This window comes from Micromys minutus (genome assembly GCF_963924665.1).
Source record: "Micromys minutus genome assembly, chromosome: 3".
Lineage (NCBI taxonomy): Eukaryota > Metazoa > Chordata > Mammalia > Rodentia > Muridae > Micromys > Micromys minutus.
This window is the reverse complement of record NC_137972.1, coordinates 86,095,715-86,121,751: the sequence shown is the minus strand read 5'-3', so window position 1 is coordinate 86,121,751 and position 26,037 is coordinate 86,095,715. Positions and strand designations below refer to the sequence as shown.

General features: G+C 44.2%; 1 protein-coding gene across 1 annotated transcript in view; it reads right to left on the bottom strand.

Moving 5' to 3' along the window:
• ARHGEF33 (Rho guanine nucleotide exchange factor 33) overlaps positions 1 to 26,037 on the bottom strand; it is a gene marked incomplete at both ends in the record, with an annotated part of 47,137 nt that overhangs the window by 1,091 nt on the left and 20,009 nt on the right. Inside the window, 7 exons of the mRNA XM_080915079.1 lie at positions 5,627 to 5,766; positions 12,007 to 12,817; positions 14,193 to 14,357; positions 15,208 to 15,356; positions 17,305 to 17,388; positions 18,959 to 19,042; positions 21,057 to 21,189. Of these exons, the coding sequence (XP_080771205.1) occupies positions 5,627 to 5,766; positions 12,007 to 12,817; positions 14,193 to 14,357; positions 15,208 to 15,356; positions 17,305 to 17,388; positions 18,959 to 19,042; positions 21,057 to 21,189 (1,566 nt within the window). The remainder of the gene's footprint in view (positions 1 to 5,626; positions 5,767 to 12,006; positions 12,818 to 14,192; positions 14,358 to 15,207; positions 15,357 to 17,304; positions 17,389 to 18,958; positions 19,043 to 21,056; positions 21,190 to 26,037) is intronic.

Here is a 26,037-nt window from a genome sequence, read left to right as displayed (position 1 = left end):
TCTCTCTCTCTCTCTCTCTGTGTGTGTGTGTGTGTGTGTGTGGTTGCTCAACTTTGGTGGTACAGGGGATCAACCATAGGACCCTCACACGCAAGGCAAATACTCTACAATACATCCCTGCCCCAAGTACTTGTTATTAATAATTATTGCTATTAATTATGAATCTGTATTTACTGAGTTTATTGGGAAGACTTCAAACATCCTTTTCTATTCTTCAAGTAAAATCACTGGCCCTACAGAAATACTTAAGATGTCTGGAAACCTGATAAGTGGACTAGATGTTTTTATTTTTCAATTTGATAACAGAACTGAAGCCATAGCTACCTAGCATACATCAACTTCTGGTTAGAAAGCAGTACTTTCCTATTATATCCTAACAGAGAAAAAGTATCTGGGTGGGGTAAACTTCTCTTTTCAGGGATCAGCCTAAACTCCCTAGAAACAGACTCACAACTTCCCTAAAACTCCAGGCTTGCTTTCAGCTCTCAGAACTACTGCCTCCTCCAGTTTAGATCATCCCTGGTTGGCATACTGTGCCCCAAAGGTTAGTAAGTTACATCCTGGCTATTCATTCGTTCCCTGTCTTCTGCTATGTGGGAGCCTAGAAGCCCTTCTTGGTTCAGGGCAGGAAGCAGGCGTTCAATTGCTACTGTTTATTTTCAATTGTTTTCCCTCATGAAAGTTTCTCAACAATTAAAGCCTTCACCTCACATTTTTCCTTTTACTTATATCTGATCTCTCCAAAGCCCAACATGTTATACTTTTAGGTTCCCACATGCAACTGTTTGGAGTTTACCTGGACATGGTAAAGCTTTGATGTCACCACCAGCCCCAAGGACCACAGAAATCTTCACCAGTTGAGTTCCCATTTCTGAAACAAATGCCAAAATCGCCCTGTCTAGTTTCCATAAACTCAGCTCAGACTTTTTTAAACTGCTCTTCTTACAAAATGTCCTTCCCTTTGTTTCCAGTACAAATGTCTACATTCCTGAATATTAATTACTAAGTAATTATGTCTAACTTACTAATTGACTTCAAAATACAGAATTCTACTGTAGCCATGATTCCAAGCTCATTTCACCTTTTAAAAGACAATTTTAGCTGACTTTTATAATGCTCAACATACTGTGGATGTATTTGGACTCTTCCAAAGGTGTCGGTGTAAATAAATCGGGGATGGGGGGAACCCTACAGAATCTAGGCAAAAGAGATAGTGTTTTCTTTTTATTCCCTTTCTTTGTAAAACTCACAGATGGCTTTTGAACACCCTAGACAATTTTGTCAGTGCACATTTAAGCGGATGCTAAAGGGACAGGTGGGAACTCTGGAAAGGGTACAGTGGCTGACAATATATTCTGACACAAGTTAACTTGACAGAAATGGAAATGGACAGAAATAGAAGGACCTTGTTATTAACTTCCTTCAAGTGACAGCAAAAAAGAAAACTGCAAGTTGGGTAGGTCAGTAAGTACAACTTTGCAACAGATAACCCTGAAAACACTGGAATGAGGAAGAGAGGCATAAGCAAGTGCCACAGAATATGCAACAGAGAAAGACTTGGTTCTCTGATGTCAAAGACTATCTTCCTTGAAGGAGTTCGAGTCAACCACGGCACCCACATTCGACTAAGCATTCTTTCAATATGTGATGTGCATTATAACTTGCAGCTATGCTACTCTTCCATTGAACTATAAGCTCCAATAAGCTGGAGCTAATTTCTTCTACTTGTTTTGTGCTGGGCAGAACCTACTACACTAAAAACACTTAAATACCTGACTCCAGATGAGCTAGTGAGAAGCAAGCCCAATCAGAGCCGGCAATCTAAACCTCTCATCCTTTTAAAGCATCCCCTCTTGAATTTGAAATTTACATAAGAAAACTAAATGCAATATGATAGAACTCAGAGAGGTAAAAGAAGAGTGGGCTTGGGATGGGTGTTAGGAGGTAGAAGAAATGTATATAAAAGAACGAACTCATTTTTAGTATTCTGCTTTCTATTCTGTGCATTGTTCCACAAGGAGGCAGATACAAAACCTGTGAGAAGACACCAAACAAAAAAGGGCTCTCTGATAATCAAATATCTAAGCTGCGGAAGTGCTCCTGACCATGTGTGAATTAAATAGATCTGAAGTAATTGGTGGAGTATAACAGCTGGACTAGAAATAATCATATAAATTACAAATTATTAAAAAATGAAAGAAAGGCTGAAGAAATATAATCATCATTCAGAGGCCATATTCTTTATCCTCTGCTGCCCACAGAATGAATGCTAAAACATGGAGGTTCTGCCTCTGCCCTGCTGCTCACCTGTTTGACATGGTCTCTCTCCCACCACTGTGCCCAGCTCAGAGTACTCACTTTCCCAAGTCTAAGAGTTATACACAAAGATGCAAACGCACTTGCCTAAGCTTTGATCACAGTCTGGGTTTAAGTCTTTGACAGTGTCCATATATACTCTACTAGAGGATAGCTTATCTTTCATCTGACTCTAAGGGAGAAGGGATAAAGATTCAGACAAGCACTGGCCACTCCTATTAGGCCTGTCCTAGTATCTAAGAATCACATTTAAAATTTGTAAAGTCATTTAACACTCTCAGACTTTAAGTTAGTAGACTGCATTCTGACCAGCGCTGTACAGCTTTGAGGAATCTATGACCTGGTATCTACCCAGGGCAACTGTGCCTGAGATGGAAACAATAAAAGGTTACCCTTTTCCTCAAATATCGTGGGCACTTTTTCAGAATATTTTTTATGATGTCAACTTGACTCTGCCTTTTGAATCCTTGTGGGCATGAGCATTCGGCCCTCCCAGCCTCAGAGGGAAGAGAACCCTTTCTCAGGTTTTCTGTTGCATCTGGTTCCATGCCTAGCTTCATCCCGAAGCAGCACTCTGGGTGTGTGGGGCCACCAGCCAAACAAGCCCCTATGGAACAAAAAGTGTGTCAGTGTAGAGAGGACCGAACCTCGGAATACTACAGGGGAGAGAGGTAGCAAGCCCCAAGCATGACACAGGTGGCTTTCCTGGGAGGCCAGGCTCTAGAATGATTCCAGTACAAGGTTTAGGGTCACCCGGCTTGCTGCCAACTGATTTCCTGACACACAAAATGGTTTGATGTTTTTCTACCTCTACCTCGGCTTTTACAATTATCTAGGTTTAAATCTTTAATAATCTCCATATAGATTTCTCTCGGAGGGATAGTTTACCTTTCATCCTATGCATTCCTGGCTTCAGAGTGCAAGTTCCTGTGCAATGTCTAAGACCATGTCATTTATGATCCTATATGCATGTCTGGAATTGTGCACACATACAAGAATGGTATATTCGTATGTGAGTTAAAGGCACAAGCCCTTCTCTGTGTAACACCATACACAAGTGTGGTCCCTAATAGACTTTCCATGCTCTACAGATGAAAATGCCAGAAGTGGCTATATTTAACTTGCTTCTTTAACCCCTGCCACATCCCAAAGACCCCCTAATGACAAAGCTGTGGTGAGAACACCTGCATGGTGCTGACTGTTCTAAACCAGATCTTGAAGCCAGGAAAACCTACCAGAGGAAGACTTGTCTCAGTGGCTCCACCTTCACCTCCACTCAGAGAATACTTCACATTCCAAGTACAAAGGACAGTGCCACTGTTGACAGTGATGTGACTAATGCAAACTGGTCTAAGAAAGGACTGAGAGAATCTTCTGACTTTCTCCCTAAGAAACATGTCCAATATTGCCGGAGGACTGAAGGCAACTAACCAGCATGAATCCGGAGAGCTACAGTAAGTAATCTGCATTATACCAAGGTCTGTGGGGGCTGGGAGCTGGAGAAAGATTAAAACCTGGCCTTCTCTAATATTGAAAATTGTAGGCCCAACAGCACACTCGTTTCTTGTTTTGGGTGATATAACTGATTATTCAGACTGAGCTACAATAAAGTCAAAGTATACATAAAGCAAATATGCACACTACAAAAGACTAATTTCTTGAGCAATCTCCCACCCAGTGTGGGAGGGAGTACTTCTCAGAGAACCCAGCTAGAATCACCCTGCTTCTATTTCAGACCACCCACTCACTCTCTCCTGGGCTCACCAGTTCCGGGCAGGTACACTGTCAGGGTTCTCCTCGTCTTCCTCCTCACTTAGGCTAGAGCTGTCCCCTGGAAACAAAGGGGCAAATCTCCTCCCTGTGCCTCGTATGACTGATAGGGCTTTTCCTTTTTAACGTGTCTATAATAAACAGGAGTTTGTAAAGGAACCAATGGTGGGTCTGTTGCCGGTTATTTCCCAACAGCTATCACTCCGTCATTATAAATGGCAGTAGGTGACAAACAATTGTTTCCTTCAGGAATCTTATGACTTAAAAATTATTCAACAGACTCAAGCAGTGTGAATCCTTAGGAGTTTGGAGTTCTTCAAAGGATTTACAACCTAATTCCAAGTTCAGACTGGTAAGTTGTCTACTTCTTCCCAGTCATGTCATTAGTAGTTATAGACCAATAAAAACCTAAATCCATAGTCCTAGAGAGGGATAAACAGTTCTTAAGCCCCAATCCCTAGGTAAAGTGGCTTGAGGGTCCAGCAACAGTCATGCATGCATTAGGTTGCCTAGCAAAACTGGAAGGAGACTGTAGGGCTGTGGTTAACTGTAGAACCGATGTTCTTCTTTCCTCTTCCTCCTCCTTCTAGTAACAACAGGCAAGGACCAACAATCAGACACCCACTTATCTTAACATCACCCTCCCACTGCAGGAGAATTAAACAAAGCATTAAAAAAAGAAAGCCAACCGCAGGCCTTCCCCACTTCTTCTATCAAGACCAGTATTTAAATCAACCAGTAACTCTACCTTCCAGGAGGAAGTGATTACCCAATCAGTTTCCAAAGGCAACAATAACACCTTCATTTAGTTTCTCTAATAATTAAAAAATAGACTTGAGATTGAAAACCAACTTAAAGTGCTCTCTGGTGAGAGGAAGTAAATAGCAAGCAGATCTCCCTAAGGGAGAGGAAGGCAGGTCTGAGGACCAGTGAAGTGAAAACAAAGGCTGGATTGCTGAATCACTTGGGATCACACCTCTCTTCCTTACTAGGGCCTGGACCTACCTCGCAATCTGCAGCATGATACTGGTCAAAATGCTTGCAACAATAATGCTTCATGCAACAATAAGACTTAGAATAAGGAAGAAATGTCTTTTGTTTCCCATCTAATATGGACACTCTGAAAGTCTTCGATGGGACTTGAGCAAAATCCATTCATTCGGGGAAAGCCCCTGCAGAGTTATCAGTACAAATTCCTAAGAATAATGAGGCCCGTGAGGACACAAGTGCTAAGAAGTCTGCAGAATACTTCCCACAGGTGGAAGACGCTGACTCAACACCCAGCTCCTTCCAGAGCAGATCACGCCCCTCTCAACCTATTTGCCAGGGTAGCCCCTTTGTTCACTCCTCTCAAAGCAACTTGAATGAGGAGGAAGGGTTTTAAGAAGTGGAAGGGAAACTGAGTTTCCTTCAGTTCAGAAATTGGCTACAAACACTAAAGTTAAAACAGTGGTGTATGGTCAGGCTGCTTAGCAATCTCTACTGTTAAAACCTCAGAGGGAAATGAGTTACAACTCTGTTTTAGATAAGGGCTACTCACTTCTTTTTAAAGAGCTTGCGGAATGAGCTGCGAAAGCCCCCTTTCTGGTCTTGCCTGGGATTTTGATCGCTGAAAGAAGTCTGTTCACTCTCTCTTTCTTCCTTTGGACAGAATCGGGTGGCATCCTCTAGGTGCATCTCCTGAAAACACAAAAAGGAATTTTTTTTTGTTTTGCTTTGTTTTGTTTTTTACTCTTTTCAGGAAAATCTGTCCTGGCTGTGGGAGGGTTCTTCAGTTTTGCCACTTGCCTCTCCTACTCCCAAGACTACCTGTGGCAGGAGAAAGATGACCCCACAAGTTGCTCTATGTCCTGCTTTGCTTTCTATTGCTGTGATAAATAAAGGCCATGACCCAAAAGCAACCTGGGACAGATTACACTTCCAGGTACCAGCTCAGCACTGAGGAAAGTGGGGGCAGTAACCTGGAGACAAGAACTGAAGCAGAAACCATGGAGAACCCTTACCTACTGGCCTATTCTAGGTTCGCTCAGACGGATTTAGAACATCTGCCTGGGGACAGCAGCCCTCCACCCACACACACACCCTGTGTCCTGGGACAGGGTCTTCCTCTATCCATTAGTCATCAAGAAAACGCCCCTACAGATCTGACTACAGCCACCTGATGGAGGCGTTTTCTCAGTTTAAGTTTTTCTTCCTAGATAACTCTAGTTTCTATTAAGCTAGCTGATAAAAGATTAACCAGTAATTTTATGACCTCAACGTGCTTGCTATGACACACAGAGCAACAATGAATTTTTTTCTTTTCTTTTCTTTTTTTTTATGTGTATGGGAATTTTGCCTGTTTCTATGTCTATGTACCATGTGCATGTCTGGTACTTATGGAGGCCAGAGAGGGCACTGAACCTGCCAGAACTGGAGTCACATATAGCTGTGAGCCACCATGTACATGATGAGAATTGATCCTGGGATCTTTGAAGAGCAGCCAGTGCTCTTAACCACTGAGCCATCTTTATAGCTCCCATAAATACAAAAAGTAAACTTTCTTCTGGCATCAACTATGTCTTGCTGAATAAGCGAACACATGACCCCTGGCAATGTTGGGTATGTTTCTCTTTCTACAAAGTAAGAAAGCGTAAATATTAAGGAGTTTTGTTACTGTTGTTTCACTTTTGAGAGGAAAAGAGATCAATTGGAATGCTCAATAATGTAATAATAGTTTTAAAGTTGTATTCATAATTCTGTGTTTTATGGGGTTAGAGGTCAGAACTGTTGAGAAATATCAACTCATGTAACTAAATTATAAATTATATGCTTTCAACTTACTCATGTAATTCAATCCATATTTAGATCAAAATTAAAAATAAAGATACTTTTTGTGCACTTATTTTCAAATTCGAGATGTATTATTATGTGCACATACATTTAAGTGCATACATAAGAATGTGTTAGGTATGTACAATAATATATTCTACACAAACAGAATATCATGAGTTGACTGTGATTCAAAAAGAATATAAAAGTACCTGCTTAATTTTGAGTAACCCTATTTATGGTTTGTATATGCTTAGCACAGGGAGTGGCACTATGAAAGGTGTGTAGCCCTGTTTGAGTAGGTGTGTCACTGTGGGTCTGGGCTTTAAGACCCTCATCCTAGCTACCTCGAAGCCAGTATTCTTCTAGCAGCCTTCAGATGAAGATGTAGAACTCTCAGCTCCTCCTGCACCATGCCTGCCTGGATGCTGCCATCCTCCCACCTTGATGATAATGGACTGAACCACTGAACCTGTGAGCCAGCCCCAATTAAATGTTGTTCTTATAGGAGTTGCTTTGGTCATGGTATGTGTTCACAGCAGTAAAACGCTAAGACAAAAGATTAACCAGTGTATTTGGTACCAGGAGTGGGGTATTTCTGTGACAGGCCTGACCATGCTTTTGTTTGGAAGAATGTGAATTTGGGGACTTTAGATTCAGAAAGCAGTGGAATGCTTTAAATGGTGCTTAATGGGCCATCGTAGTAGAAATATGGAAGACATTATTGCTGTGAATGATTTGAACTATGTAGACCTGGCCCAAAAGGTTTCAGATAAGATTTCAGTATGTGGTATACAGACAGTTTCTGTGGTCTGTATTGCTGAAGAATGTCACTGCTTTGTGCCCTTATCTGAAAAGTCTACCTGAGGCTAAGGTAGAGATTTATATTAACTACATTGACAAAGGAAATCTCAAAAAATTCCAGCAGAGACTTTATTCTCTGGTTAAGTCTCATGAAGAGCATTTTGAATAAGCATAGCAAGCTTAGAACAGAAAAATATAAAATATATGGTATTAAAGGGGCACCAGGAAGTGAAATGGAGCTGAATCCCGTATCAAAGGTATTAAGTTGAATTAAGGGAGCAGTGACCTTGGGGCACGATCCCACCCAGGTAAGTTTAGGTCCAGGTAAGGTAGTACAAGTCTTTAATCCAGGAGGCAAAGACAAGCAGATCTCTAAATTCAAGGCCAACCTAGAATACAGCAAGGTCTAGGTGACGAAAAGCTTAAACCCAGGCTTGGTGGACCACACCTTTTATTCCAGGAGACAGGCCTGCAGATCTCGGAGTTCAATGTCAATCTACATAGCAAGATCCGGGACAGCCAAGTTTAGGCAGGAATTAGAAAACAGAAAGCTAGTGATAATATGACAAGGGGCCATGTTCCACTCCCAGCAATCAGCAGAACTTGGCAGCTTTGGCCATGTGGCTCTGGCTTTCTAAAATAGAAGGGATTACCGGGACAATTGGTGCTGGTTAGCTGGAGCTACAAAATTAGTGGTGATTAAGAGACAAGCATCACTAAGGTACAATCTTCTGGAAAGTGTTTTCTGAGAGGCTGTGTTCCAGAGATAGCCAAGGTTGTACCTGGTGCTGCAGCTGTACTTGGTAATGTGTAAGAGTCACCCAGGTGGTAGTGGTTGTGAAGGTGTGAAGGGGTCATGGGGAGCAGTTGAGGCCTGGCACTGTGAGAGGTCAGAGAAGGCCATTGGTGAAGGTGCAGCCTCAGCTGTAGTTGATGGTGCAGGACTGAAGGAGTCATGCAAAGAATCTGAGGCCTGGTGCCATGAAGAGAACCTATTAAGAGGCTACTAGTAAAGCCTAGTTGCTGCAGAAGACCCCAGTGCACTGAACATGCAAATATCATGGGATGATCTTCAAGAACAGCAGCAGCAGTAGATCAGTGCTACAGGGGGCAGAGCTGGAGAAGTGAAGCTAGTCCTTTGGAGGAGCCCAGAAGATCATGTGTGGATCCCAGACATTGAAACTAGAAGCTGTAACATTGAAGTTGCTTTGGACACCCCAAGATGTTCCAGATGCCAGTGCTGTGGGCTATCTGCTGAGGAAAGCTGCTAACAGGGAGTGGAACCAGCCCAGAAGAAAGAAGTTTGTTTCAGTCAACAAAGATGAAAGGGAGCTGGAGATCTGATGACCACCTTGAAGTCAGACATGGAGCTGCAGAGTTTGGAGTTTGCCCAGCTGGTTTCCTGTCTTGCTTTGGGGATTACAGTTAAGTGACTGGATGAATGTCAGAAGAAACTTGGAACTTCTAACATTGTTGAGACTGCTGTAGACTACGTGGACTCTAGAGGTTGGACTAAAAGTATTTTGTATTGTGCTGTGTGTAGGTGTGGCCCCCACAGACTCATGTGTTTGAACATGTCTATGGGGGCCAAGGAGTAGAATGTGATGGTTTCTATATGTTCAGTACAGGGAGTGGCACTATTAGAAGGTGTGGCTCTGTTGGGAGGTGTGGCCTTGTTGGAGTAGGTGTGTCACTGTGAGTGTGGGCTATAAGACCCTCATCCTAGCTGCCTCTATTCTGCTAGCAGCCTTAGGATGAAGATGTAGAACTCTCAGCTCCTCTTGCACTATGTCTGCCTGAATGCTGCCATGCTCCCACCTTGATGATAATGGACTGAACCTCTGAACCTGTAAGCCAGCCCCAATGAAATGTTGTCCTTATAAGAATTGCCTTGATCATGGTGTCTGTTCACAGCAGTAAGACCCTAACTAAGATACCCTAAGAAGTCAAAGCAGAAAACACACCACCAGTGCCCTGCCAGTCCAGCTGGGTGGTTGAGTACTTGTGAGGTGCAAAGCATGGGCAAAAGGTCTTTCTAGGAAACAACTAGATCTGACTGAGAATTTCACTTGGGGTTGTAGCATTTTCATTTGGGGTTGTAGCAGCCGACCTGAAAAGTCAATGCGATGCCACTAAGATTCCTAATTTAACTATGGATACAAGTGTCCTGGTGGTTTAGTGTAATGTTTCTCAAAGTACACTCCTGGCATTCTAGGACCATCTACACTTGCTTTTACCTAAAAACAGACTCCTAAGTCCCATCCTGGAGTATCTAAAGCAGGAATCTCTTGTGTATACATAATTGTTATGCAGACTTAGATATGAAAGCCAGGAGTTTCACACTTACTGTTTGTGTATCAAACACCTATGAATCCTAAATAGTAGTTTCTAAATTCAGTACGTCTGTCTACAGATTCTGGATTTAAAAATTTATAAAATATGAGATCAATGCATCCACTACCACCTCTAAGACCACACTGTGGGAAGGTTTCCACAGCAGGGGGTAAATTTGAAGAAGCAGGGTGGTTTTGCTCACTCCAACGGACAACTTTAAGAATACAGTTTTACGGGTTTATCTTTTGCAGCTGAAGTCCCAATCATATTCACCTCAAACACAGATACACTCAAGCAGGCTTGTGTTACATACACATGCGCAAACATGTATATCCACACACAGCCCCTTCTTGCCTGAAATCTACATGATTCTTCCTTGGTGTCTCTTCTTGACCTGACTCATGTCTTCCCATGTTAGGGAATGCTGGACTATTGTTATTGCTTAGAGGTATGCCCAGTAAATAGTTTCAAATGTATTTCTTACTCTTTGCTTCTAAGATACAAAATTTGTTATTTCTAATATGTTTTCCCCTGATAATTGTTACAATTTTCAAAACTTTCACATGAGTTAGTGCAAAACCTCACATTTTTATGAACATGTAAAATAAAAACATTCTTTATAAGCAAAGTTCACTGCTTGAAGGATTGTGGTGCATGCCTGTGCCTGTCCCAGTTTGAACAGGTACTATTAATTCCCTACTCCCCCTCTTAGTGGATGGTCAAGATTGTATACAGCTGATTTGTCTCAGAAACTTTGCCCAACAGAATTTTTATAGTATGGAGACAAGAAATCAGAGCCAGAAGAAAAAGAACAAAACAAAACTCAGAATCCTGAAGAATGTCAGCGGCTTGGCTAGACTACAGTATTTGGTGCCCTTTCCCTTTGCTGGTTTGCTGAGTGTCCTCCTGGAACTCAGATGGGCAGCAAACTCCAGGGTTTGCCATGATCTCTATCTGTGGCCTTCTTTCCACCTTTCCATTAGGCCAAAGGAAAAGCATACCCAGCTGTTCTGTGCACAAGTGTCTTTTCTTTAAAGGTTCACTACCTTGCTCCCCCCCCCCCCTAATAGCTTCTAAGCACCTTTTAAGATCTAATTCAGAGATTCGAAGTATCTAGAGGGCATTCTGTAACCTCATTAACACAAGAGGGCCCCCACCCAGCACATCATAATTCTGTGTGCTAAGCCAGTAGTGTTTTGGGACATTCTGCACTGTTGATTTCAGAAGCTTCGGCAGTCGGCAGAGAGCCTGGTACACAGGTACTGTGTTTCCTGGAAATTAAATGTGTCTATAACCATCAAACTAACACTCTCTTGATGAGTGCAATAAAGGGTGGTGGCACGGGCAAGTGCTATCTCGTCAATATGCTTAATCGAGTGTTTCTGTTACACTGAAAACTTGTGTGTCTGCCCATGAATCTGCCTCCTCGTGGTTAGTAATGGAACATACTGTTAAATATTCCAAGGCTTGGAGACCCCAAGGACAGATATCAAAATGTCTTGACATTCGTTGAAGCTAAAGGTGTGTTTGAGTCAAGACAGCTTTTTTTTTTTTTTTTTTTTTTTTTTTTTTTTTTTTTTTTTTTTGTAAGAAAGCAAGGGAAAATTAATTCGCTTTGCAACAAACCTCGAAGTCTACACCGAGACAGGGCAACATGTGTCCTCCCTAATACTGGAAGTGGCTAGCTCACAACGCTCGGTGTTCTGTAGGTTTAGGCCAGGAGGTGCATCAGGCAGGCCTACACAAGGAACACATTCCTTCACTCCTTAATCCATACTTTGTGTGTGTGTGTGTGTGGGGGGGTCCCTGCTCACCTCCGCCCTGCCACTCGCCTTCGCCTTCGAAGGCCACCAACCATGGCCTGTAACCACCGGTGTGCTGGCTCCGCCTCTGCCCTCTCCCTCCCCGGGGCTGGCCCTGACATCTAGGACCCGGGATGTCCAGGCGGGCGTCGGCTGGGTTTTACTTTACCCTCCTTACTTCCAAATAGGTCTGTTTTTCGCTTTGGGACCTCTGTTGGGGGAAGAAGGTCCGCGGCGCCCCGCGGGAGGCGGCAGCTGCGGCGGCGGGGCCGTGGGACGAGGGAGGACGCTCGACCTTGAGCGGCGCGCGGCCGCCGCTGCTGCTGCGCGTGCTGTAGAGGCGCGGGGCCACGCCCTCGGCGGGCGGCGTGCGCGGGAACTCCTTGAGCGAGCGGCTCAGCGGCTTGGCCTTCCCGTGCGCCTGCGCCTGCGCGGCCTCCAGCTTGTAGGCGCCGCTGCTGCTCGCCGGCGACGTAGCGCTCTTGGGCAGCGGCTGCAGCGCGTGCTCGGGCCGCTCGGCCTCCATGGCGAAGCTGACGGGCCGCAGGAAGCAGATGTCCAGGCTGGACTCGGAGGAGGCGGGCGAGCAGTTGTCGAAGAGCGCTGGCGCCTGGAAGGGCTCCTCGTCGTAGGGCGCGGGCAGCGCGAAGATCTCGCCCCCGTACTCGAACTCCTCGTAGCCGGCGGGCATGAAGCCGCGCGCGTCCGGCATGAGCTCGGACGGACCGCGCAGCGAGCGCTCCACGTTGCCCAGAGGCTCGGCGGGGGACGGCTCGAAGTCCATCTCCGGGATGGCCTGCAGCGGCCCGGCGAGTGCCTTCACGTCCTGCTCGGCCGCGCAGAACTGTGCCGGCGCCAGCAGGCTCTCGGGCCGCTCGTGCTTTCTGCCCTCCATCTCCCAGTCTCCTGGCTTCCCGGGCTGCATGCTCTCCATGAGGCTCTGCTGCTGCTGACCTTTCTTTGCCGGGGCCATCAGATGTCTTTAAAGGGGGAAACGGTACAAGAGAAACGATCAAATAGTGCTGAGCTCTTGCCGAGCAGTCGGCCAGAGGCCAGCTTCTCTCCTCATCTCCCAGGCACCTTCGTGGGTTGCCTACAATGCTCCACAAACTGACTAGGGGGTTTTCTCAAGAATCCCTGGATCTGCCTGGAAGAGTGGAAACAGCAGTCAAGAATGTCCTAGCTTCCAAGTACAGTCACTGAGACATCACATGGCCAGCAGACAAAGGCTGTCACTATCACTAGCCTAGTGGAAGCTCTGAACCTCCCTGCCACCAGGCATCTCTTTTCAATTTATGTCCCTGTCTTGCTGTGACAGAGTCATAGAATACTGGAAAATGAACGTGATACAACTAGATCTTTGCACGTAGACAACTGTGTTCCTGAGTAAACTGTTGAACTCTGGATGCTGATATAGAGGATAAACTTGTGTGTAAAATTTATATTTCAGTAATATACGTTTTCGTTTTCAAGGTTTAGTGGCTGTAAAGCATCTTGATTATCATCTCAACTCACAAAACGATGGGACGTTAAACACTATGAATTTGCCCAGTTCTGTGGTTTTGTTGTCTGGGAGCACATAGCAATTTTTATACAGTTTTAAAAGTGTAGGATGCTTACCTACTAGACAGACATAAATGAACTGCACACTGATCAGCGTGGTTATTCTACTTGTTTATATTTTAATTCTTTTAGAATTATATATGGATGCGTATGTGAGTACTAATACTGAACATTTTAAGAGATTGCAAGAACTCAATATTTACAGATGTGAAAAAAAAATGAACGGACTGCATCAGTGACCAATCTTCATTTCGGAAAGTGTAATAACAGCCACAGTTTGGCCTGGGCGCAATGTAGATCCCACCCCCCTCTATCTGTTGTACTTGAAGGAAAATATTTCACACTACTTCAAGAGTTGAAGTAATACACAAAGTGAATTTCTACTTTCCACCTCTTAGGGGTTTTTTTTGTTTGTTTTTTTTTTTTTTTGTTTTGTTTTGTTTTTTAAATGTGAGACAAGGCTCTGGCTATCCTGAAACTCACTCTGTAGTCCAAACTGGCCTTGAACTCAGATCCTCTGCTTCTGCCTCTGCCTCCCAAGTCCAGAGATTAAAGACATGCACCACTGCCTGGCAGTCACCTGTTAGAACTTTCTAAATTGGCCTCCTCTTTCCTTTTTCTGGAATCCAAACATCGTGATGATCGCCTGCTTGACTGTCACTATGGAAACAATAGGGCAAGGGAGAAGGTGGAGTTCTGCAGAACACATTTCTAATCCAGGGCAGGAGCTTACCTATACAAATTGTCTACAAGGCCAATACTGTTAATGTTTCCATAGCAACAGATGCTTACGTGACGGCGGGGGCAGAACTGGAAGTGGAAGGATAGGGCTGGAGCATTTCTTCTGAGTGGATCCCACTGTCACGGACAGCCTCCTGGCCTGCAGTGGGGGAAGCATCTTGGCCAGCATTGGCACACTGGGAAGCCAGCCCTTTGTACAGCTTTGCCATAGATGACCTAAGAGAATGGAAATAATAAACCTCAGGTTGTACAGCGGTGATTGGCTCTCTGACTACAGAGATTATGCTAAGAAGAATCGATGTGTCTCTCAGATCAAGCTTTCTGTGAAGAGTTTTCTATCCCTAGAGCCCTCTACAAGCTAGACTGCTTACATGATAGGCAGCTGGCAGAAAAGAGACTGGGAGTCTAGGGTGGGACTGAGACACGCTGTCGGGAGAGCACTGGGTTAGGAGATAGCTGTCTTTCTAGTTGGAAACCCCTAGAGGAATGATAATGTTCTCCAGACAGGCTGGGATGTTTAAGGAAACCTAGGCTAGATGGTGCCTACTTAAACTCTGTATATACTGTGAAATCTACTCAGACACATATGTCCCCAAGACTTTTATCCTCGCCACTCATTGACGCCTAACTTACTCTTCATCGTCTAGCCCTAAAGACTAAGCCCATGTGACAGGTTCATGGCTGTTGTGGTATATTCACTGGGTAGAACAGTACCCAACACATAACATGTGTTCAATAAATGTTTATTACATTAATGCAAGAGACAGTTCATTAAGTTGCAATCTTGAACCTGGAAAGTTCAGGCAAACAACTTAAGAGTCTGAGTGCTTTTCCTGTAAAGTTATTCCCACCGGGCCATAGGTGTGATCCCCCTGTGGCCAGCCTCCCCTATCCTGTTCCCACCAGGACATAGGTGTGTCCCTCCTGTGGCCAGCCTCCCCTTCCCTGTTCCCACCAGTTCTTTCCAACTCCCTTCCCCCCACCCCCTCCAGCCATTCGACACAAGTGACGCTGTGTGCCCTCTTCTCAGGCACCTCTGTTAGGTGTGGCACCGTCACAACCTTACTTTTTAAGCTTTTTCCGTTTCTGAATAAGCAAATCTTCATTGCACTGAAACAGCAGGGTATAGTGAGAGATAAACACTCGGAGACGCTGAACACACACAAGTAGTAGATAATAGTCGGGGTGCTCCTGCTCTGTAAACTTCAGAACATTCTGGATTGGGAGGGAAAAGGAAGCAACGTTGGACGGTTAAGCTGAAAGTTGCTTTATCTTTTCTGAGCTTCCCTTTGAGTTACTGTTAGTCCTGAAAACCTAAACAACTCGCTCAAACACACACTTCATCTAGCCAATCAGCTCAACCATCACATCAAAAGAAGTCATTCTGTCCTATTTTATTTGAATGTGACGTGATGTAATTCCATTAGAAAAGTTAGAAAGACCCAATAATTAGATGTATAAAATAACAGACATATTCTAACGATTATTTCTATAAGCAACACTTACAGGAGTCAGACCAGTGGTGAGAATGACAGGCATGAGGTAACCTTGTGGGACGGGAGGGGTGGATGGTGGTCCCTCCTATTATATCAGCTGATGCTACGGTTTGGATGTGGTTTATCTCCCTAAGGTTCTGGAAGTTTAATCTATGGTGTAATGATTTTTTTGACAGGTGTGGGACCTTTAAGAGTTGGGACCTAGTGAAACGTTTTTGGGGCTGACCATCCTCATGAAAGAATTAATGCTGGTTTTATAGAGTGGATTCTAATGAGAAAAAAATATAGTCACAGGAAAGTGAGCCTGGGCACCACCCCTTTACTTCTCTTTCAGACTGCGTGACCAGTCATTATTACTGTTGCTACCACTGCATTTACCATGAGGGGATCATTATAAACCAATACTAGCACCATGCTTTGGGGCCTCCAAAACTGTGAGCCAAAATAAACCTCTTCCATTTAAAAAATACTCAGCCTCAGGCATTTTGTTGTAGTAGTACAAAATGGAGTGAAAGCTCTTATATGCTACAGTGAAATAGTAACGTGATTTAAATTGCAAAAGCTAACATTTACCAACTATATAATTTATTTGATGACTACTTGCTATTAATAGGAGCTAAGCTCTTTTATATTTATTATCTTCTTTTGTTTTTATCACAACCCAGTTAAATAGGTATGGAAATGACCTGTATATAAAGGGAAGGACACTGAGACACAAAGTTCAGTGATCTCCTTTAGGTCTAAGAGATGACAGAAGATTTAAATGTGAAGGTCTATTTTCCTGGTGTCTGCATGACCTGGCCTTCAGCCCAAAATTTTTCCCTGCTAGATGTGTTGTCATGAACACAATATGGGACTTCTTTGGTCCTCTATGTCCTTATAAAAAACAGTGACAATAGTATCTGTTTTTGAAACTGTATAAAGGACCCATAAGATAATCACCACGAGAAAATGTTTAGAACCTGAAGCCATATCCAGGGGGAAATTTCAGTATTGATTCTGGGCTGTTTCTAGGCTGAGGTTAATCACAAGCATTTCTAAGATTTATCGCTGAGTCACTTAAGCTCAGTCAACCCTGAAGCCTGAACAGCTGGGTAGCAGGAGGAAGAGATGCTACTAGAAAGAGGTTGTTGGACTCTCACCTCCACCTACTCTACAGGCCTACAGGCTCCATAGAAAATTACATTAAGAATTTGTTCATGGGCTCCTTGTGGCTCTTCTGTGACATAAAGTATGAGCACTGTATGCTGGAACTGTGTACCCAAGCCAAGTTGAAGCCCTCGGGATAGTAGTGGAGTGGGCAGGTATGCAGAAATTAAGAGGCCGGAGGTGACATACATATGATTGTAGAACAGAAGAGGAGGGGACTGAATTAGGTACTTAGATTTTGTCAAGAGTGTTTAAAAAAGATCCTAGACCCCCAGAAGTAGAGATTGCTGGTAAGTTAGATGAAACATGGAACTTCAAAGACACGTATCATAAATCAAAATTTTCAAGAATAGATTTTTAGCTCATTTTACTTAGTATGTGTGTAACCATAACAACCTAAGCTAAGTGAATACTTCTTAGAAATAGCAATGGGTCCTTGCACCTTTACAGTATTTATTATTGGAAGCCAAAAATAATAGTTCAACGTGTAGACTGTTGGCTTGTCCAGCCAGGCTTACCTGCAGATGGATCAGATATTCGGGGATGCGCTGTACTATGTGGAAAAACAGGGTGTAGATATCCGACTTAATCTCTTCATCACCCTGCATGAGAGAAGCGTGGAGTCACTCTTCAATGCCTTGTCAGCTTATCAGATAGAACACCAGAGATTCTGCCCACCAGCGAGGAAATGCTTATTTCCAAAGTGTGTTCCCAGAGAGCATCATGTGGCTTTGATCTCTCACTGGAGAGGCCACATGTTCAGGGACATGCCCAGAGGGCAACACTTCCCCAACAGGGAACATAACGTATACTTCTTTTGAACTGATCCAAGTTTCCAAACTCTCCCTTCCTTCCCCACCCCTACACTGAATGCTAGACATTAGAAGTAGGTGCTCAGCAAGCTGTACTTAAATTGATGCATTGAGGTTTTCCAGCAAGTCATCTGCTACTAGGCTGAGAGTGAACAGGGCCCTTCAAGACTGGGGGCGGGCGATTAGAAATGCCTAGAATCAGAAAGCACAATAGACTCCCTCTCTGTACCTTCCCTTTTCCAGACATTCGAGAATGCTAGCAGAAGCTAGCCGTTTTCAGTATAGAGGTGTAGGGAGCCGTTTGTGCCACACCCAAACATGGCGCCGGCTTCCCGCCGAGAACTCAGCAAACAGCTGTTGCCCAGCCAAGAGACTTAATGCGCATGCGCCACATACGTCATAGCCCGCTCTCGGGGCATACTATTGAGTTACTGGAGGGCGCACCAATCAGGTAGCGACAGAGTCTCCTAGGCATATATAGCAGTGCATTTCTCCCCCACGAGGAGAAGAGGAAGATAGTGGAGAGATTTCGGGAGACCCCACATGGAGGGATGGCGGAGAGGTACCACATGGAGAGGGACCCGATAGGAGAGATTGCGGGAGGTCCCACGTGGAGAGAGAGTGGACAGAGAGATCGCACGTGGGAGACTGCACGTGAGAGGTCGCCTAGACAGTAGAACCCGGTAGGGAGTCCCCGGCTCAGAGAGAGGTTTCCTGCTCAAGAAGCCCCCTGCTCAAAGTGCTGTACAATAAAGGTTATCCGCAGAAGAATCTGTTTGTTTGTTGCATGCCTGTTCCTATCGGCGGGAAGCGTGGGCACATAGAGGAGTCGGGGAGGTGAGCTAGAAAGTAAGGAGCAGCCTCTCATCTCCTGTGAGATATGACTATGACCAGCGTTAGGGCCCTGACCTCTATTTTCCTGTTGACTTAAAATAACACAATGCACATGTAGACGTTCATATCAACCACCTAACATATCGCTGACATGGCCGCGCTTAAAGGGAACAGGATGGAGGCAAATCGCGATCTTCTAGCTTGACAAAGGATGATTGGAATCCAGTACTGAGAGTCATGTTTTCTGAGTCTGAAAACACACACAGCACCTAAGCTGCAATGCTGAAGAACTCTGGAATTCCCGTTTGCTTTGTCTGTAGTTTAGTGTAGTGGATCATTAAAGCATTGCGGACTACAGCAATGTCTCTGGTCCCTGAATGGACTCCTTTAACCAGAATAGGGCATCAGGAACGTGTTCAAGATTCCTCAGCCTGGAAGACAAGCTCACAGGACACACGCTGTCCTGGTGGTAGATCAGCAACATGATGTGTAAGCAAAGGTCAGCGTGTGCACAGAGTTAACTTACCTCCTTCAGCACCACAACGTGAACCAATGAGATGCATTCAGGTAAGTCTCTCAGGTAGGCAACATAATAATCCAAGAAATTATTCTTTAAAATAAACACAAAAATGCACAGTGAGAACCTGGAAACAGGAATGACAACATTTTTACAGTGCCATGGGCATAAAAAAGGAGAAGAATTCAGAGAATATTTTAACAATTTATTAACTATATTCTTTATTTGCTTTTCGAGGTTTTATTCATCTTTTAAAAATAAAGATTTGTTTTTATTTTATGTGTGTCGAGTATTTGTCTACATGTATATATGTGGCTCATGTAAGTGTCTAGTGCCCTCGGAGGTCAAAAGGTATCAGATCTTATGTAACTGGAGTTACAGATGGTTGTGAGCCACCTGTAACCTTTGACCATCTTTCCAGCCCCTTATTCGTCTTTTTAAAATTCCCTTGTTGTTGTTGCTGTTTCCTTGACTTTTAGTGATGGGACACAGGAATTCAAGGTCATCTTCAACCGCAACAGCAAGTTCAAGAACAGCCAGTGACCTATGAGACTTTGTCTATAAAAAATAGTTCGGGTTTTAAGATAAATATTACAATGTGGGAAACAAGATGCAACAGTTCTCCCTTCTTATCAAGAGAGTAAAAAGATAATGAGAGTCATGTCAGTTAAGGTATGTTTAAATCGTTAAACAATAAAAATACATTTATTATAATTGTTATTTATTTTTGGTTTTGGAGACAGGGTTTCTCTGTGTATCCCTGGCTGTCTTGGAACCCACTCTGTCGGTAAAGATGCAGGTAAAAACTGACTAACTTTAATTGCCTTACACAATATTTAAAAATAAGAACCTTTTGCTTAATTCTGGTCCTTCTTCCCTAAATAATAACTGGAAATATCTGAGTAGCTATTCTTTGCATCTAAACAAACGCAGCCTACATCAGCTGGTTCCAATCAGTCCAGACTGTTCCACCCTCAACTTCATGTACCACATGAGCCACTGTCTGGTCCTGGGGACATTTGGGTTTTCAACTTCTAATCTGAATATGTTCTCCGTGTAACACAAAAGAAAGTTTAAAATTTAGCACTCTTTTTCTAAGGAATTGAAACAAAATTTATTCAAGACAAGCAGCCACCCACCATATATTTAAAAATTTATGAAGAATGAAAATTATATATGAAAATATGTTATTCCTCATGCTTATTTCTTATGTATATATGGTTATATGCATGCTTGACAGTATATATATATATATATATATATATATATATATATATATATATAATAAATACAAGTATGATATGTATATACACATGTTTATATAAACTCACATACACACATACACATGGTCAATGGAGGCCACAACTATACCCCACGAAGTTGTGAATCAGAAGGCAGACGACATAACAGAGTTCCAGTCATAGAGAACCAACTTCCTAGCAAGCTGGGTGATGTCAGCAACATTGGGATTCTGTAAACCCCACCCCTCAGTTACCTGGCAACAGTCAGGTATGCTCCACCCCAGTGACCTGACACTATAAAGGGGGCTGCTTGTCCCCTCCTCTCTTTCTTGTTCTCTTGCTCCTTACCCCTCCTATTCCTCTTCCCTTCCCTCCTCTCTCCATGTGCTCATGGCCAGCCTCTACTCCTCTATTGCGCGCTCTCTCTCTCTCTTTCTCTCTCTCTCTCATTCTTTCTCTCTACTACCCTCTTAACTTTCCCATGACTTGAATAAACTCTATTCCGTACTATGTGTCTGGCCCTTCATGGGAAAGGGATTCCCAACAGGGCCCCCCCCCCCAGAGGCATCCCCTTTGCCCCCAGACCTCGACGCACCTCCATGGGCCATATCCTCCCTACTCTCTTCATCCTTTTCCTAACATTGGTATCGAAACCCAGGACGTCATCTTTTAACAACATTGGTGCCCTGTGACCTTTAACTATGAGCAAAGCCTTTGAATCTCTATAAACTACCCTATTAACTGCAGTATGAAAGGTTAGACTGGGTCTCAGGGCCTCTTCTAATGTGCTGAGTTCTGGTTCCCCATTAGGAGAAGCAGATGAATGAGACACAATCCATCCAAAGCATGTAGAGAGGGCACTTTACCTCATCATTTGTCAACTTCAGGAATAAGTCTCCGAGGACTCCTTGGCGTGGCCATTTCAGGACCCTCTCCTGCAGCGCATGAAGCAAATCCAAATGCTGCTGAATAAGATAGCGCAAGGAGCCGGGAAAGAGGCTGGAAACAACCAAGGAAGAATCACATCCTCAGACAACAGATAATGCCTCCTTAGGATGCAAAGATTATGCAAATGCGATTGATCACACAATAAAAAAGTTTCATGTATCTCCTGCTCAGTAGACATTCTAAAGGAAATCCTTTTTAGTGTTTTAGATTTCAAGCTGACTGATACTCAAACAATCTATTCTTGGCTACTGGCTAGAATAATGCCACTCGGGTTAGTGGTACAGTTTGGTAAGGCTGGCAGATAGAATTCAGGGAGTCATGTCAATGAAGGAGTTCACATATCCCTTTATAAAAATTGTTATGTATTTAATTTATAAGTGCTTTGCTTCATATGTATCCGCATGCCAAAAGAGATCATCAGATCCCCTTACAGATGCTTGTGAGCCACCACGTGGTTGCTGGGGATTGAACTCAGGACCTCTGGAAGAGCAGCCAGTGCTACTAACTGCTGAGCCATCTCTCCAGCTCACACATCTTTTTCTTTCAGCTCCAAAAAGGCATGGATAGCCTGCTGTCTGGACCCCCGCTGACTATAGACTAGGGCTGGTCAGCATTTCTTAGTGTTTCACAGAGCCAATGGAAAAGTGAGAAGTCAGAGAAGCCTGGAGCGGAGAGAAGGGAGACAAAGAGAATCATCTAAGGGGAAAGGAGCTCGAACAGAGAAGGATGGTGTGAGCAGGAGCTGACAGGAGCAAGACAAGAGGAAGCAGGAGTCCATGCAATCCACTGTACAGCAGCCAGGACCTGACTGAGCTCTAATTTGATGCTCAGGACGCCAAGAACATTTCCTCGTGCTTTCAACGCAGTCAGCACAGATGCACCTGCCTCTGAGTGCTGAACTTAATTAAAAACTTCCCAGCGGCGTGATGGACATTATAGATCACCTTGATTAGTGGACCATCGAGGTGATCTGGCCACTAGCAGGCCTCTGCATTAGACAGGATGTCGATTAAAAGAAGAGGTTTTGTCTGGCTTCCCCCGCCCCTTTTATAAGCAAAACAAAGACTTCCGTGGAGCTGCATCTCAGAGATGAGAAAAACACCAGACTAGGGTAGTGAGCTCTTATGAAAGGTACAAAGAAACCTTCGGCCGACTGTGATCCATTTTAGATCTCTGCTCCATGAGTGCTGGTATACACAGAGCTGGCTGGCTCTAGGACAAACGGAGAGGCTTCTGGATCTTGCTCATAGCGAAGCATCCTCTGAAGACATAAATAGCCTGTTCAGACCAGAGAGGAATTTGGAGAGGATCTAGGAAACACACGGGCTAGGAGAAGAGCAGAAGCCTAGAGAAAGCACACTGACCACACTAAAAGAGCAAAAGCTGCATCAATGCTGCGTCAGTAGGTCCAGATGCAAAGACATCCCCCCACCCAGAGGCGGCAGAGGGCTCCAGGCGACAGCCACAGTGTGATAATGAAGTTGCTATACCACACTGAGGTCTGACTTTGGGGTGTGTTGCCCACATAAATTATGGGATATATTCTGGATTATCTTTCCTCCTCAGTCCCTTTCTTTTTCTTTCTAGAATAGCATCTTCTGCTTTACTGTAAATAATGTCCCTGGTAAGCTAGAGAACTGGTACCAACCTTCTTTTGGACTGTCACTGGATAACTGAGGTTCCAAGGACCGGTTAGGAATGGCTAACCCTTGTGTCTTAGTTAGGGTTTTACAGCTGTGAACAGACCATGACCAAGGCAACTCTTAGAACAATAACATTTAATTGGGGCTGGTTTACGGGTTCAGTTCATGATCATCAACACGGGAGCACGGCAGCATCCAGGCAGGCATGGTGCAGGAGGGGCTGAGAGTTCTCCATCTTCATCTGAAGGCTGCTAGCAGAATCCTAACTTCTAGGAAGTTAGGACAAGGATCTTAAAGCCCACAGTGACACACCTACTCCAGCAAGGCCACACCTCCAAACAGTGCCACTCACTGGACCAAGCATATACAAACCACCACACTTGCAACGACAGTGGAAACCCATGTTTCACGAAGATCAGAGACTTACAGGGTAAGAAGTAAAGTAAAAGCACCTCCCATCGGTTTCAATACTTTGCAGACCTGGCTCTCCCACACAGTATTCAAGGGTTCTGTGGTGGTTCGAATATGCCTAGTCAGGGGTAGGACTACTATTAGGAGATGTGGGCTTGTTGGAGGAAGTGTGTCACTGTGTTAAGCGGGTTTTGACGACTTCTAGCACTCAAGCTCTGCCCAGTGAGGAAGACTTAGTCTCCTTCTGGATGCTTTTAGATCAAGATGTAGAATTCTCAGCTCCTTCTCCAGCATCATGTCTGCCTGGACACTGCCATGCTTTCTACCATGATGATACTGGACTGAACCTCTGAACCTGTAAAAAGTCCCAATTAAATATTGTCCATTATAAGAGTTGCCTTGGTCATGGTGTCTGTTCACAGCAATGGAAACCCTAACTGAAATATGTTCTATTTTTTTATGGCAATATGCATAGTTCCTATAGCCTTAAAAGTTCTCTCTCCTCTCACCAATATACTATTTAAATAATAATAGAAAAAGAAAAAAGCAAGATAAAAGCCAGCAAGGAAAACCCTTGCTATAATTTTAACTTAGTTATGTTGTTCTTGATAATTCAGCACTGGGCCAAGATGATTCCCGGCTGTACGAACAGCAGATCACAGCCCTGCTGGATGGTTTATTGGCTGGCCTTAAGAGCAGCAGGTTACAGATGAATGGGTTTGGATGGTTAAGGAGCACAATCTGTAAGACAGAGCTCATCACCTCTTGGTAGATGCGGTTCTGAACTCTGAACATCAGGAGAAACGAAAATCCTCCCCCAGGTGTTCCCAGATGCTCAGAGTCAAGCAACGCCAGAACAGTAACTTCCGTGACATTCTCACACATGACCACAGTTTCCACCTAGGTCTCCTCTGGCTGCAAATACCCTTCCAAATACACAAGGCTGCCTGAAGGGACTGAGGACACTCTTGAGCACTTCAGTGTCTCCAGGGAAAGCCTAAGGCTATGTTTTGCAGGTCTGAGAAGGGGCGGCCATGTCAGAGGTCACTGTCTTCAACGAGGGGTGGAAAGTGCTGACACCTTGTCATCTGTGATGAGCGAAGTCACCAAGTAAATTCTCATGAAAAAACATTGCCGATAGATCTATTCACGGCGCATCAAGTTTTCAGAAAAGCATATAGGAAAGCAGATGTATAGTGAGGAAAAGAAGATGGAAGAAAAGGCAGCACAGCCCGACCTAAAACCAGACGATGCACTTTCAGTTGCAATGCTGAGTAGAAGCTCTGCGCTGCTTGAGTAAGGAAGAGCACCAAGGGTTACCTTGACAACCAATGTGAACAGCATTGTCATGTATACGACAGAATAAGGATACCCTTATTTATGTAGCTTTGAGCATCTCTGGTCCTTAGTGTCTTCCTCTGAGAAACAGACATCACAAGGCTCTGTGGATTTCTTTTCCAGCCTGCAGGTAGTGCCCAGGGCCTCCTGAATGGTATGCAAGTGCCCTGCCTCATGGCAATATCCCCAGTGCCGGGGAAGAGTCATGAAGTTCCTGATCAAGTATGACACATAGGACCAAACATACATTGTTCTTTCCCACTTTTACCCCAGATCCCCAATTTTATGGAAACTAGAAAAGAAAACTAGTAGGTACAGAAGCAAACCCACACGAAATGGTAGATTTTCTTTCCATCGAATCATTTAAACTGAGCAGGTACTTGTGGGGAAAACAAAGAAGCTTCAGTCCAGGACCTTCCCACAGTTCAGGAGGAGAAGGTAAGTCAGGCTTTAGTGGGGTCTCTGAATGAGAAGTCAAGTGGCCAGATGGGGTAAAAAGGAACAGAGAAAGTCTAGGCCACTGTGGGAAGATGAAGCAACAGTCATGTGTGTTTGCTGTCAAGGGCTTGCAATGTCATGTCAGCCTTCTGTTATTTATATTTTGTTCACCAGCATCTTGCAGTGGTAAACTACAAGCTCGTGGTGGTGGTCACTGGCACCGCAAGCACACGGGTAGCTTTTCTCCTTGGAATTCCTCTTTCTATCCGAGCCCTGCCAAGCCTTAGACTTCAGTTTCTCACCGAAGTCATTGAGATAGGGGTGGATACGTGGGTGTTTGTGTTTGGGCAGGAGGGGATATTGAACGGCTGTAAAGTCAAGTAAAATGAGAGGAACCAGAAGAAGCAGAAAATTGGGAGCTTCCTTAGGTAAATTCATAACTGATGAACCACCGTGGAATAAATACTTAAGGTAATAATGCCACGTAATCCAGACTCCCACTCATCAGGATTGCTCTTTTCCTCCCTTCATTCTGAACCAGCTCTTCTTCATTAATTAGTCTGCTCCTCTTTCCTGTTGTCTCCCAGCAGAGGGAGTCAGGAGTATATTGTGACATCAAGGCCAGCATGCTGGAAGCACAGTGCCACACACACACACCTCGGTGCACGCTCTTACACAGTACCTGTTGCTTCAGGATCATCTGGAGAAGAGTTCTATCCCTGTATCATTGTCTGACGGCTTTTGTGTGGAGAGCGCTCTTGACACCTCTGAACAGTTGATGGCGGAGTAATATTAATATTATCCCAGGACATTTTGGGGCTAGACAAGGCAGGAATCTGGCTTCTGTGCTATGCCCTGTAAGGGCTAGTATCAAGCACATCTACATCTGAAGTTCAGGGCAGGGTCTTTTAGAATGTGGCATAGGGAAGTACATTCGTATTTGTAGCTCCAGGCAGCATTCTTAGGAATGCAGCTCAGGGCCAGGTGGATTTCTTAAAGTGGGCACAGCAGTATCCATTTTTGTCTCTGACCTTTTCACCTGATCCCCAGTAAGATGTTTACAGGATCA